This window comes from Manacus candei, unplaced genomic scaffold (genome assembly GCF_025592945.1).
Source record: "Manacus candei isolate 608988 ecotype Guabito, Panama unplaced genomic scaffold, ASM2559294v1 h1tg000017l, whole genome shotgun sequence".
Lineage (NCBI taxonomy): Eukaryota > Metazoa > Chordata > Aves > Passeriformes > Pipridae > Manacus > Manacus candei.
The window spans coordinates 3,254,903-3,269,015 of NW_026138065.1; the positions used below are offsets into that span (position 1 = coordinate 3,254,903).

Below are 14,113 nucleotides of genomic sequence, written 5' to 3' on the forward strand. Positions count from 1 at the left end.
GTGATGCCACCATCTCCCAGGGCAATCCATTCCAATATTTAATTACCTTTTACGTTAAGGAATTCCTCCTGTTTTCCAACCTGAACCTCCTCTGGTGCAGCTTGAGACTACATCCTCTTATCCTGTCACTGGTTGCCTGGGAGAAGAGGCCGACCCCAACGTGGCTACGGCCTCCTTTCAGATAGTTGTAGAAAGTGATAAGGTCTGCCCTGAGTATCTTCTTCTCCAGGCTGAACAACCTCAGCTCCCTCAGCTGCTCCTCATCAGACTTGTGCTCCAAACCCTTCACCAGCAACATTGCCCCACTCTGGACTCACTCCAGCACCTCAATTTCTTTCCTGAATTGAGAGGCCCAGAACCAGACACAGTACTGGAGGTGCAGCCTCCTCAGTGCTGAGTACAGAAGGACAATCACTTCCCTGGTCCTGCTGACCACACTATTGCAGATACAGGCCAGGATGTCACTAGCCTTGTTGGTCACCCAGGCACACACTGGCTCATGTTCAGCCAGCTGTTGACCATCACCCCCAGGGCCTTTTCCCACTGAGCTGCCTTCCAGTCTCCACCTCCAGCACTGTACCTCAAACTGGAAAACTTGCATGACCCAGGGGTTTGGGGTGAGAGCCCACACTGCCTGTCCCACTGAACAAAGGAAGGATGAAGGAAAAAGCTGCCCTAAGGAAAGGAATTGCTGTGGGAAAGGGGCACTTAGACTCACCTTGTCGGGGTTAGTACATCAGAAAACTTCAGCTTCATAGATCAATATTTATATACTTTTCCATATAAACCCCATACAGGTCAGCAGCAGTTAAAAGTGCCAGTTAACATTTTTAACTGAAAAAATTGTCATCACTTATTTTACTCCCCAGTAAGGTGCTGTTCCTTCTGGAGGAGTGTATGCTGGTCACCCTTTTCTCCTACCCGGCCATCAGCACTTCTCATTCCGTCATAATAGAGCAGAAGCATTTCTATGTCACATTTGTTTTCTATACAAAAGAGAACAAGGAAGAGCCCCATTTTCAAAGGTGACTTGGAGCAAGGGCAGCCTCTTTTGAGACTGAGTCAATGGCTCTTGGGGTGGTGGCTTGGTAGAAGGAAATGCAGCAGGAAGAAGGTAAACATTACTAAATAGGTAAGTTCAGAAGCTTCCCCTAACTAGAGTTCCAGAAACTGATTGGAAACCTCATTGGCTCATGCTGCTGTTCTTTCATTCATGTTCAACAAAAAATTCCGTTTACCAGACAAAGAATTTATGAGCTGTTGGACAAAGAGCACAGGCTCAATGGTTCTAGCAATCAGACAGTTGTCACTCATTTACACAAAATTTTTGCCTCTGGATTCTAGCAATTTTATTATTAAAGCTAAAATATGAGGGTGGGGAATGGCTGTTTTAAAATGTATTTTCATAATTACAGAGACATGCTTTCTTTTAATCCGCAAACTCTTACCTTCCACCACAACCAGGAGTCTCCTATCAGAGTTGGCCCATAGGTTCTGAAGGCAATATCCATACAGCTAACATGAACTTCTATTCCTTGAATTTACATGAACTAGCCCCTAATGAAGATTACATGGGCTTCAGTAATTTGCATTAGAGAATCAAGATGATTTTTTTTTTTCTGGGAATGCTAGCTTAAAGCTGGAAACAGTGAGCAAACTCCTGTTTTTACTCAACTACTTTCTGCTGTGTAGCCTAGAATAGCTTAGAAGTCTAATTGGAGCAGTCACATTTAATTTTTAATCCTTGTTCAAAATTATGAAATGCACAACACAGTCTATTACAGGGATCCAGATGCAAAATCAGTGGCTTTCTGACCCCATTCCAGAGCAGTAATGGCAAATAAATCTCTACACAGAGGTCATTTGTCAGTAGTTTGTAACTTACTACAGTAGCAAAGGAAATAGTACTGTCTGTACGTATGGAGACTTACCTAATATTCCAGTGGATATTTTTTAAGGCAAGCAGAAATTTTAAGTAGTAATTGGTTTTGGGGTTTTTTTTAGGGTTTTTTTTGGCTTTGTTGTTTGTTTTTGTGATGGAGTAGCAGCATAGTGTGATTTCTGTTTCCATATTCAAGAAGGAAAAAAAACCAACCCAATACAGCTTTAAACAAAAGAAAGTGTGAAGAAATTAAAAGGTAAACTAAAAGTTTTTTAGTAGCAAGCCAGGTGATAATTCCCCCACTGCTCTCTAAAATTATCTCTGCAAAATGCATAGTAAATCCTGCAAGTGTAGTCAAGAAATCCTGGAAGTAGGGAGGGAGAGGACTCTTGCTCAGTATAAGAAACTCTTTCAACTCTTTCTTCAAAGATCAATGTAGTTTAAATGCAAAAATGATCTTTAAAGTTGATGTTTCAGAGTAAAAGTTGGAAGGTATTTTTAATTTCTCACCGAAACTGTTTTTCCAGCAGAAAACTGTCTCATTTAATTCACTTCACAGATATCAGTTCTCTACTGATTTTTTTTTTTTGTTTCTCCTATTCATTGTCATGGGTTTGCCTAAACATCTCTAAATGCAAGATCAGGGTTCCCTTTTTCAGTAATGGTTTAGAGACTCCCTCTCTCCACCACGAGTAACAATCTGATTATTGCCTCCCCTTCCCTTTCTCACCAGGTCTCTCCACAATCAGAACATAAAGGTCTGGGTTTACCACAGAATCCTGCAAGTGGTATCAGGTAGACAGGCCTTGCCACATGAACCTCTCCCCAAACCTCTCTTCCAACAGAGAGAGCCTTACATCCTATCAGATGCCTAACAGAGATCCCAGGCTCCCACTTTCCACCCATCTCTCAGAGAAGCCAGACAGGAATTCCTTTTCTGCCTTTTCAGACAGGTTTTCAGGGACGAGGCAGCAGGAAGGAAGGGGAATGTCTCTGCTTTGAGAGACATCACTTCATCCAAATTCTAGTCATGCATCCTATGGGAAGGAAGGACAAATGCACACGTGTGCAAAGTGATATGCCTAGAGTTTCCCACTTCCCATGTTACACTCGCCCCCTTCAGTTTGACAAGCACATGACATAGTCCATAAATAGAACTTCCCCACCTCATGAATTTTAAAATAAGAAAGAATTTCTGAGAATCACAGAAATTGATCTGGACAAAGGTGTGAAAGATCTCTAAAAGAGAAAGGTGCAACTAAGCCAGAAACATGTTTCTAATAATCTCAAAATTATTTGGTATAAAGATCTGTTTATTACCTGACAATGTGACAGTGTATATACAAAGACAACGTGGAATGTGACATTTACAGGAAATTTCAGTACATCATGCACAGACACTATTGCAATGTTATTTTAATAGTTCCAGAATGTTAAGCTGAATAAATATTCCTTGCTTCAAAAAAATCATTTTTTACTTTTACATAAAAATATATAATATTGCACTCTTTACAAGGCCAGCAATTTTGCATATTGGTTTGTAACAAGTGGAATTCTACTTTATAAAAAATAAGCCTTTGTGAGCAATACCCCAAACCAGGGAGCACAAAAGCACCCCCAAACCACAATGTTTGTCTTTTTTATCTTAAACAAAGCACATCACTTCAACATGAGCCAGGAAGCTTTTAGCTCTTCGGTCTGTATTAGGATCTTACGTTACATTTAGACAGAGAAAAACATGACTAAAGCCATCCCATACAAGGCTGCTACAATATACACAGTTTAAAAGTCAATTCATACAGTATGTAGCCACTTGCTTAACTGAACCGAAGAGGAGACTTTATGTCATGAACTATGAGAACACTTTTCTTAAGTGTTTCTAGTTTGTGAAGTTCTTCAGCCGGGAAGTTGCAAGAATTTCAGAAGACTGACTGGAATATTCAAAAGTGTGAAGATTTTTTGTGTGTGTGACCTTTGTCACAACTTGACAATTTCACATACAGTGTTTTGAAAAGAGATGAACTTTAAAAGGAGATGAACTTTAAACATGAGAAGATACAGCAGTTTGACTGTATGGAAATTGCAGAACATGTCAGGGATGAAAAAGCAAAGCAATTTAAAAGAAAAATGTAACTACATCAGACTTGTGTACCATTCTTGTTTTACCATTTGCATGACTAGTAGGCACTCATTCATGGTGTCAGGTTTAGAGGTCTTCAAATCCATCGCCTGAAACACTAATTTTTCATCTGGCCTAAGAATTCAAATTTGTTAAGCCTTTTACAATGGAGGCTTATTTCCCCCCCCCAAAAAAATAGCACCTAGGAATAAATAACAAATTTGCACAGTGTATCTGCGTAAACCTTTCCAAGTCATCTGATGCCTATGAACATTGATTATTCAAGCAGTTAGATTCAAACATTTTGCAGTGTATTGAATCTCAATGACACTAGAACAGAAAAACATCTGTGCCTTTAACACCTCTTTTTAGAGCTCTGGAAGATAAGCTGTGTGTGTTCATAATAGATATTCTGCCACATAATTGCAATAGTTAACTATTACAAAGTTAGGGAGTTAACTCTGCACTGTGATCTAACAATTGTTTCATGATGCTATGAGCTGTTGACCCGTCACTAAGACAAATATTTTATTTTTGTCTGTTGCAAAGACTATTACATTAACAGAGAAGATGTCAAAAGTTACAAATATAAAGATAACAGAAATTCAATTTTTAGCATTACAATACCATAAGATGGTGCAAAAAGCACCTACTAAGTTCTTTGCTTCTCAAAAAAAGCAATTTTAAGTGGTCTTTGATTTTTAAGTTTTGGATTGCTTATTCCAGAGCTAACCATACGATGCTCAACTAATCAGATATACACATGCTGACATTTGAATAGATATTTACAGAACTTGATGCTGCTGATATTTTACAACCTAAGAGAGGGAATAAGCATAATCGATTTTTTTAAATCGCTTCTGTCCAAGAAGCGATTTAAAAAATACTGCTGTGTTTTACATTGCAGCATTTTGACTTGTATGTTAGAGCATTTATGAGTCACTTTGCTGGTATTGGAGAATATGATCAGAGCTTCCTGCTGACCTGAATATGCTTCAAGTTTGTGCATGCACATATGCAATTTTACAGCCACCTTAGACTGTTCTTAAAAAAAAAAAATAAATCTGTTCAGTTATTCTAGAGACATTCAAAGTACTCCAAAGTCCAGTTAAATAAGAGATTCTATAATCTATTTGGGATTTAAAGTGCATCAGAGACATAAGTTAGCAGCAAAAGTAGTCATCACCCAGCCGCGTAGCTGCTCAGGAATGAATAGAACATGGGGAGCTTCAAGCGCTGCTGGTCCTTGCGACACCAGGCTATGACATTTCCATCACTATTGGCTGTGAACAAGTGATGGCCATCACAGGAAAACGTAAGGCTGAAAAACAAGAAGACAGCCTACTTTTATATCAAAGGTGGCTATTTAAAATGCTAGAAGACATTAAAAACCCATGAGGGTTTAGCCAACAAAGATCAACTGTCCAGGGAGACCGATACCTGCTTACTCATTTTTGTAACCAAACAGGCTGAACTACAGCTTTGGCCAGCACTTCAACATCCCCCACAGCTTACTGTGCATTTCTTTGCAGTGTCAAAGAAAAGGGCAGGATCAGTAGGAGCATCCTACTCTCCCTGGGCTGTACCCCTTCTGCTTCTGAAAGGAAGAGCTCAGGGCCCTCTGAACTTGCTTGCTGACAATTGCAGAAACTAAATCAATCAGATTTCATGGCACAGCACTGGACTTTTGTTCAGATGAGCATTTCTTGAGCTATGACAGGGCTAGTAAAGCCCTTCAGTCATGCCATGGATAATGTTAGAGAGCATGAAGGTCAGCATTCATCCTGCATTTAAGCAGGGAACTTTAAATTATTCAATAGCTACTAATTCATTATCAACAAGCTTTGTGAATTATGCTTCTTAAGGAAGGCAACAAAGACAATAACTGCTATCAGACAATCTTTTTCATTTCTAAAAAAACACGGTAGTTTAGATTTTAAATATTTCAGCAAGGGTCAAAACAAATTTTTTCATAGTGATTTGTTACTGCAGTAGCATTAAGATGATAAAATTCTGCCATGACTCTAAAACCTCTGTGCAGACTACTGTACCACTGGGGATATCAAAGATTCAATCCTTTGACTGTGTTCTGAAAACACTTTGGCACGAGAATAATTCTGCTTATGTAAACTAAGGGGACTCAGAAAACTACACAAGCACTCCAAAATGGCAGCTTCCAGGCTCCTCTGAGTTTACCCCTTTCTCCACCATTTCCCTCCAGCTTCAGAAAAAAATGGTGAGGGAAAATGCAGTGTTTTCATTTAATTCTGAAGAAATAACATTCTGTTTATTTAAGTCCAGCAAAGTTAAGATCATCTCATTTTAACACAGATTCTGGGGAAAAATATTAAATTTAAGAATAAGAAAAGTAGCTATTGTTCAGTTCTCAAGGGAATCCTGCTAATTTCCATCTGCCAGCAGCAGAACCTAGTTATTACTGTCATTAAAAATACAGTACAGTTGTGCTCATTTTGCTTTCATGAATAATTAGTAGGTTTACATTGCTCTTTTTAGACATGGGTGTTTACCTCCTGTTTGCACATCAAATTCATGTTCAACATTCAAGACTATTTTGTTGTGGTTTTGTTTTTTCCCCCCCCCCCAGGAAAAAAAAAATCTGTTTATTATATGCTTAAGATCTTTTTACCTTACAATAGGTTTGGCTGACTTCGAAAATGTTATTTCTCGTACTGGCTTCAAGTCCCACGTACTCCACAGTCTGAAAGTAATTTATTTTCACACTTAATTTTACAAATATCTCAGTGATAAACATAACCTATTTAGCAACTAACAAGATTGCAAGCTGAGTAACAGCTTGTCCATCTTCTTTAAAGCCAAATATCAGCATGATGTTTGGCTATATGCTCTCAAACTGTAAGCCTAAGTTATAGAGCATTTTAATAAATAAACATTTCTAATACTTACCTTACAACTCCATTTTCAAGGCCCCCTGCAATCACGTTAACAGACACACCTTCAGGCTGGTTAGAGAAAGCAACAGAGCAAATACTTTCCCTGCAGTGCACGTGTCCAACAAGATCACCATTAACTGTCCAAAGTCTCAAATCACTACCTCCTCCAACTGCAACAGAACATAGCATGGGTGTATTAAAAAAAAAATAAGTCTAGACCACAGAAAAGCCTATAATACTTAAATGTTCTGCTGCAAAGAATTTAACTTCTTGAAAGATCATAAGGTTTAAATGACTGAAATATGTGTGCTACAGCAAACTGTTACTTCATCTCTCTTTCTGTGACAGGGAACACACGAATTACCAGCCACTGCAGTGATTTAGAAGACATCACATCATACTTATGGAACATTTTACTTACAAAATGTTATGTGAATTTACTTTGTAAATGACCAATTTTTATGTACCAATAGGGAAGGCACTAAGATGGAATTCATACTAGTGACTTTAAGCATCTGTTTCTTGTACCTTGGCTTGCATTTTAAGCAAAATACTTAAAAGTATCAAGCACAGTTCTCTTATCTGGTTATCTGCCATTATTTGATTCTGTCAAAGAACTAGTAACCCAATTACTGCTTTGTCTTAAAAAGAATTGAAATTCACGTCCCTTACTAATTAAAGAAGAACACAATCTTTTGCAGAAGAAAATGGTTTGTAAGCTACAGAAATGGAATTCATAGTCTCCATGTAAGTTTAAAAACCTAAATATTACATTTCTGAAAATGTCAGAATCATTTCCCCTTGTCCTTTAATACCCTTTGCCTGTGCTCTGTAATACACTGTCCTCCACTGAAGACCTGTTCCTTTGACAACAAACCTCTATTAAAATGAAAGCAGTCAGCTTCACAGAATGTAGGTCTCCCAGGAATCTACTGAAATTTCAAGTCTCGTATGAAGAGATCAAGCTATTAGCTAGCCTTTGTATCTCTACATTGTACTCAAACTCCTGCCTAATCATTTGTGAAGCAATTTCTATGTTACTATGTGAAAAAAGCAAAACATTGCTTCTATTTGACCCAATGCATCCATGATTAATACACGCTCAGTAGCTAATTTAATAACAAAAGTGTCATGGTTTATTTGGTTTGTAAGTCAAAACAGCTTTCTTGACTGACAAATATACCTGAATCACAAACTGTTGCAATATCACCAGTTGTTTCACTAGCTGAAACTGCAGTCACAGGACTCTTGTGTCCAGCCAGACTCTGGACATAGCACAGCCTGAAGAAAACAAAGGGAACAAGCCTAAAGTTCAGACTCACACACAAAATAGGTTCTTAGAGGAAAATATTAAAAAAAGCTATATTAATTTCAATTCTGGTATTTTTCATATTCACTGTAGAATTTCAGCCCTCCATGGGAAAAAACAGTAAGGGTTTGACTTCACATAACAAATTAATTTAGCTTTAAAAGGGCAAAGATACTCAAAAGTTGGAAAGCCAGTACTTATAAGAAAGCTAGTGGAAAGAGTTACATATATACTTGTACCTGTTCAAATCCCATATTATGCAGGTTCCATCTTTGCTGACACTTATCATTATACTGTATGGTTTGCACACAAACAAGCTTGTTATTTCTGCTGTGTGTCCATAGAGATGGACTTGCGACTCCATTTCTATCTCCGAAGGCTGAAAAACAGCAAGACAAAACAGGAACTCTCATGAAAAAGAAAATGAATGTCTCTTTCTGAAAAAGATAAGCCTAGGAACAAGTTTAATTCTTGGATTTCAAAAAGTGGATATCATCAGTTTAGCAACTGCTGTTAATGCTTTATTATGTTTAATGCCTTACAATACGGTAAGACAGATATCATTAATGTTCAACTTTTTGCTTCGAGTGCTGTAGTCTAAGCAAACATTTTGATGTGATCCAATGAAATGAAGACTACAGTACTTCTGTCTCTATTACACACCTTGAAATTGGCTGATTTGTTTTCTGCAAGACTGCTGTTTCCACACGACAGTGAAACAACAGTTTTCAGTATTTTAGCATCTCATGGAACCACTTGGAAATGTAAAGGAAAACCTAGCTCAGAAGTTGTCATTCTCCATACAGTAAATTACTAGGAACTTCTCAAGGTGGTGCCAAGTTCTTCAGTGACAACAAGTTGGAAAAACATGCAGGAAGTCAAGTGTAAATCTAGAAAGTGTTAGCACTTTAATAAAAATCAAAGCAGCAAAATTTAACACCAAACAACACTTCTTATTTGACTTATATAATTTTAAATGATTCAGACTTCCTGAAAACTGGCTAAATTCAAGGAGCTGCTTAAATAGAATACTAATGCTTTATTTAAGACAACTTGCTGTACAGGGATTAGAATAATCTTTGTAAAGAACAGAACATTTTTCTGCTTCTTTTCTCATGTGTCAGAGCACATCATCTGCATTTTTCTATGAGGGTACAGGATGCATACAGCAGTTCTACAAAAAAAACAAACTTGAAAGTTGAAACAGGAGAGAAAAATACACATATGCTCAACTCACAGGTTGTAGAAAATCTGCATGTCTTTCTGCACTAACAGGGACAATATAATCTATGTAACACTGGAAAAGGTAATAAACTTTGACTACAGGAAGACCTGCTAGTTTGCTCTTGTTACTGAGCATCTAAGTAAGACATTTATGAAAGTATCCAGCTGTCATTCTCAGAACAGTGTGGCACCTCACATATAAAAATCCTTCTTAAATCCTTGCTCAGTTTAGAGAAAAAAAATATACCAAAATTTTCCATAACAGCAACAAATAAGACTTGTGATTTTATGAAGAACTGATTTTGATAACCCTTCTACTGTGCTCCTCCCATCTCCTATAAGTGATGTTATTGATCTGTCTTTCAACACTTGAACCAAAAGCAGCCTTCACCTTTAGCAGCTTCTCTCTTCAGTACTAATAGCAACAGTTTATTGATCTTCTTTGCAATGAGATAAGGTGGAATTTTAATACAACTTAATACAATTGGTTTAAAGTTCTAAAAAGTTATGAAATAGTTATCTCATGCCTGAAGCAATGTCCCGTTTTTACTTACCACCTGCTTTTAGATGACAACCCCTAAAACAATATCTAGATGTGGGAAAACATGCACATATATATCTACCTTTAAATATCAGTTCTTTCTGTTGGTTGCCCTAAATGACTGCCTGCAGCACTTGAGTGGAAAATTTAAATGATTCCTTACCAGTTTTACTCAAACAGATCATGAAAGTGCTTTGTTTGCAAGACAACCCTAACAGTCAGCAAGTGAAGGCTGGAGTAATACGTACAACCAGAAACCTGTGACCAAGGTTTTCTTGAAGGTATGACATTACCAACAGGGATCACAGTTTCAAAGCAGTACCTCATTGGTTTTTGACCATCATAAAGGCCAGGAAAAACAGAGCATGTAAAGCATATTGTGGAGCCATTTTTGAATTCTGATTGCATGCCTTTGAATTCCTATATCCAATTAACAACATAGTATCTGCTTTATGCCTATGCATTGCATTTATACAAATGTGAAACAGGGCAAAATAGTCACATTTTAAGTACTGCTTTATAACAGACTGTTCATTTCACCACTGATCAGCTGACAGATGGATACAGAGCAGATGCTAGGAAGCACATTTGCATTCCCTGCAGCCCTGACTTGGGTAACTGACTCAACTGATTCCTATAAAATTGGCACAAGGTCAGTCTGCCTGGGGCATGTAAAACTGTCAGTGCTGAGAAATTCAGCAAAGATAGTCTCAAAGACAATAACATTTGTACAGCTGAACAAAAGTCAGTTGTTTTTAGGAAATAGAAGGAACTGAAGAATCGTAACCCCATTAACTGGAGTTCCTTTTCAGCTTTGCAGAAGGCAAGTACACTGCATTTGTATTTTTAAAAATTTTAGCTGGAATTGAAAGTCTCAGTAGAGGTTATTTACAAGCTGACTATTCTTGTGAGCAGCTAAGGTGTCTGACTTAAGATCAAACCGACTGAAATTTGCAGGCTTCAAGCTCTACTTCATTTTTTATACTGTAAGTGCTGCTGAACTCAGGAAATCTGAGTGACAGATCACCAGAAACTGGAGGAAAGCCAAGGAAAAGAAATAAATTCCTGTGTTTGTGCTCTTCCTAGTCTAAGCATCTGCTGTTTGCCACTAGTGAAAAGAGAAAACTGGGTAGGCATAGCAGATCATACCAAGGTTCTCTCCAGCTCATGCTAGTGCAGTAATTCAAGAGCACTAAGGAGTACAATACCACAAATGTGGTAAATTTGCCAATATCTGTATCAAGCTAAATTTGAGAAATCAGCTTAGTTCATTTGTTGCTATGGGTAATCCTGCAGACACACCTAAAATGAGCTGTTAGGAAAGTTGTATACTCTCTGTTAAAACTACGAAGAATAGAAGTTACTGCTAAAGAAAGACAGAAGCTTAGAAACTCAGTCAAAAATCAGATGATTGAGTTCTATTTATGCTTTCATATCATGCTTATTAGCAAACAGTATCAAGGGAATTTCTAGTAGTCTCAGTATTTTCCACTAACACATTAAGTAATGCAAGATACATTCTGCCTTCCCTCCTCACAGCTTTTCCCCTTGGAGAATATGACAAAGTAAAGAGGCTTGGTGGTTAATATAAACAGTGTCTGAGATTTCATCCTGGCTCTCTGTAGTATAAGTGCCTTCTGCATTTGAATTGTTATTTACTTTGGGGAATTGCATTCCAAAGTTTCAGTTAAGGCATGAAAAGGCTGTCTCCTTCACAGAAAAAATTACTCCTTAATGCAGGGAGCTTTATTGTGCCAGAAAGCTTCAATTTCAAGTCCTGAAATGAATATAGTCAGAGTTGTGTATGTAACCAGTTATTCACTCAGATGATGAGGGCTGATTAAAGGCCAGCAGTATGTGAACAAGAGCTTAAGAAAAGCACACAAACATGCTGAGATATCAAAGAGGATCCATCAAAAATACATACAAAGAAAGCACATGATTTTTTTTAGCAATTGTCCAGAATATAAGCCAGGCCCCTTTTCTCACTTTTCCTATTTAAAAAAAGACCAATAGCAAACACACCTAAATCCTTTAATATAAATTTTATGCAGTGTAACTTACCGTACTGCTAGTGAATCTGTTCATATATGCTGTGATGACACCAGACTTACTACCTGTGAACAGCTGACAACTGTCTGGCACCCAAGCACAACTTGTTACCTTGGAAATACAAAACAAAGCCAGGAAAAGTTAGAGCAGAAACTATTCTAACTGCTGTTTTCATTATGCCATAGCATTTGGTCAAACTGATTCTTTATTGGTTATCCTAAGAAAAGCCATGTAAAATACCTAAGTTAAAGAAATCCAAGAGTTAAAATATAGCTGCTCTAGGTTATATTTGTTATTACTTTAGAAATCAAAGAGAAAAATCTTATTTAGCCTGGAATTCACCACTAGCGAGCAGTGAACTAGGGCAGACTTCTAGATCTACAGCCACATCAGCCAAAAACATTTTGGCAGAATCTCACCAATCACTGAAGTGTGACAGAGTTTATGCAATGTTCCCTAACAATCTTTTAAAAAATCTTTTTCAGATGAATCCTAAGCTATAGAGGAGTTCTGCTTCTAACATGAGGCATCTCTGATTTTTTTCAGTATTAGTTTTTCCTGGTACACAACTTTTTAAAATCCACAACAATATTCCATAGGAAGGAAAAGCTATGAAAATCAAATGCATTCAAAAGGAATCTTTACCTAGTACAGGAAAACACCCAGGAACAAGATACAGTGGAGTCACCACTTAAACCACCAACGTTAAATCAAAGACTAAGAGACTGATTTTTTTTTTTTACCTCATGGAGTTGTGAACTCTGTATAAAATTTACTGGAGGTTCACTTTGCTTGCTTTTCAGTCGTAAAATATTATCAGCATATCCCCAGCTCAGGATAGCTGACCACTGAATGTCAGTACTGTGCATGCTTCTCACACCTGAAGGAAGACATATAATATTGTGTCATATATGCAACCAGACTTGACCACTTTAATAGTCAACAATAAAAATCTCAGATTCATGTTTTATCTCGAGCTAGAATATAAAAAAACCTCAAAGTTTCAAAATAAGATACTTTCTCTTAGGCTATGTAATCTGTAATGTATTATAAACAAATAGACTTTTCAGAGACTCTATAAACATTCAGTCTTCTCCAAAGACAGTTTGCAACCTGGACAATGCTTTTTTGGAGTGCTGCACATCTTGAGAGTGGAGAAAAGGATAAGAGGCTGACAGTACTTCCCAGCTACAGAAATTATTGCTAATAACTTCAAGGAGAATGTTACTTTTGTTGACTAAATGTGAAGCCAACTGTTTTTAAAAAACCTTCACTAGTACACATTACCATAAATACGAAAGAGGTTATGAGAACCTGTTTGTACATTATCAATAGGAATCCCTCTGAGAAGTTTGTCTGAAAGCAGATCATCCTTCACCTCTGCTTTTTCACTGATAATTTTCCTCATTCTCTGCCTCTAAAAAACATGCCTTAAGTTTTCCTTCCTGTTGCCACATGTGGTTTTTCATCTGTTTTTCAGTTCTTGGACTCAATCTGCTGGCAAGTTCTAAAGGTAAATCCTCATGCTTCACTCACTTTAATGGAAAATATTAACTTAATTATAGAATGCCTCTACTGTAGTATTGAAAATTACAAGTAAAATACACTCTCCAGGAAAGACACCACACACATGGAAACTGTTAATGGATTTATAAATCCATCTTTGGCACAAGCAACTAAATTCGGGAAGTTTGCTGGAAAGCAATAGTAGCATTAGATTTAATTTTTTTAATTACTCATTTCACATGTATTGTGCATATAGAGAATAAGCACAAATTCGTACCTTGTTCCTTGCTATATATCATCAATAGGCAAAACTTGCTGGACAAACCACAGATAGCTTTAGTTGGTAAAGCCTGGAGAGAGCCAAACCTTTCTCCATGTGGTTGGCTAAAGCAGACAACTGGGTCTGGAGCACTTGGGGAACCAACATATTCTCCCCACTTTAAGCCTTTTATCCATGGTAATGGACTCTAAAACAAGCACAGATAAGGTTCAAATTAAAGAATTTTCAGAAAAATATTATTTCATTAGTACTGAAGAATGATTTATATCACTTTCCCATAAGCAATCG

At 37.4% G+C, this 14,113-nt stretch overlaps 1 protein-coding gene across 6 annotated transcripts in view; it reads right to left on the reverse strand.

Moving 5' to 3' along the window:
* Positions 1–3,039: 3,039 nt before the first annotated feature.
* The window catches only part of LYST (lysosomal trafficking regulator), a 79,478-nt gene continuing 68,404 nt past the window's right edge, over positions 3,040–14,113 (reverse strand). For 5 of the 6 annotated variants that reach the window (XM_051783190.1, XM_051783191.1, XM_051783186.1 and 2 more), the window contains 8 exons: positions 13,823–14,012; positions 12,783–12,919; positions 12,052–12,150; positions 8,462–8,601; positions 8,097–8,194; positions 6,927–7,083; positions 6,649–6,720; positions 3,041–5,322 (listed from right to left, as the gene is read on the reverse strand). In XM_051783190.1, the coding sequence (XP_051639150.1) occupies positions 5,184–5,322; positions 6,649–6,720; positions 6,927–7,083; positions 8,097–8,194; positions 8,462–8,601; positions 12,052–12,150; positions 12,783–12,919; positions 13,823–14,012 (1,032 nt within the window). In that variant the 3' untranslated portion in view covers positions 3,041–5,183. Of the gene's footprint in view, positions 5,323–6,648; positions 6,721–6,926; positions 7,084–8,096; positions 8,195–8,461; positions 8,602–12,051; positions 12,151–12,782; positions 12,920–13,822; positions 14,013–14,113 lie in introns of all 6 variants that reach the window. The other variant, XM_051783187.1, reaches the window with a different exon arrangement.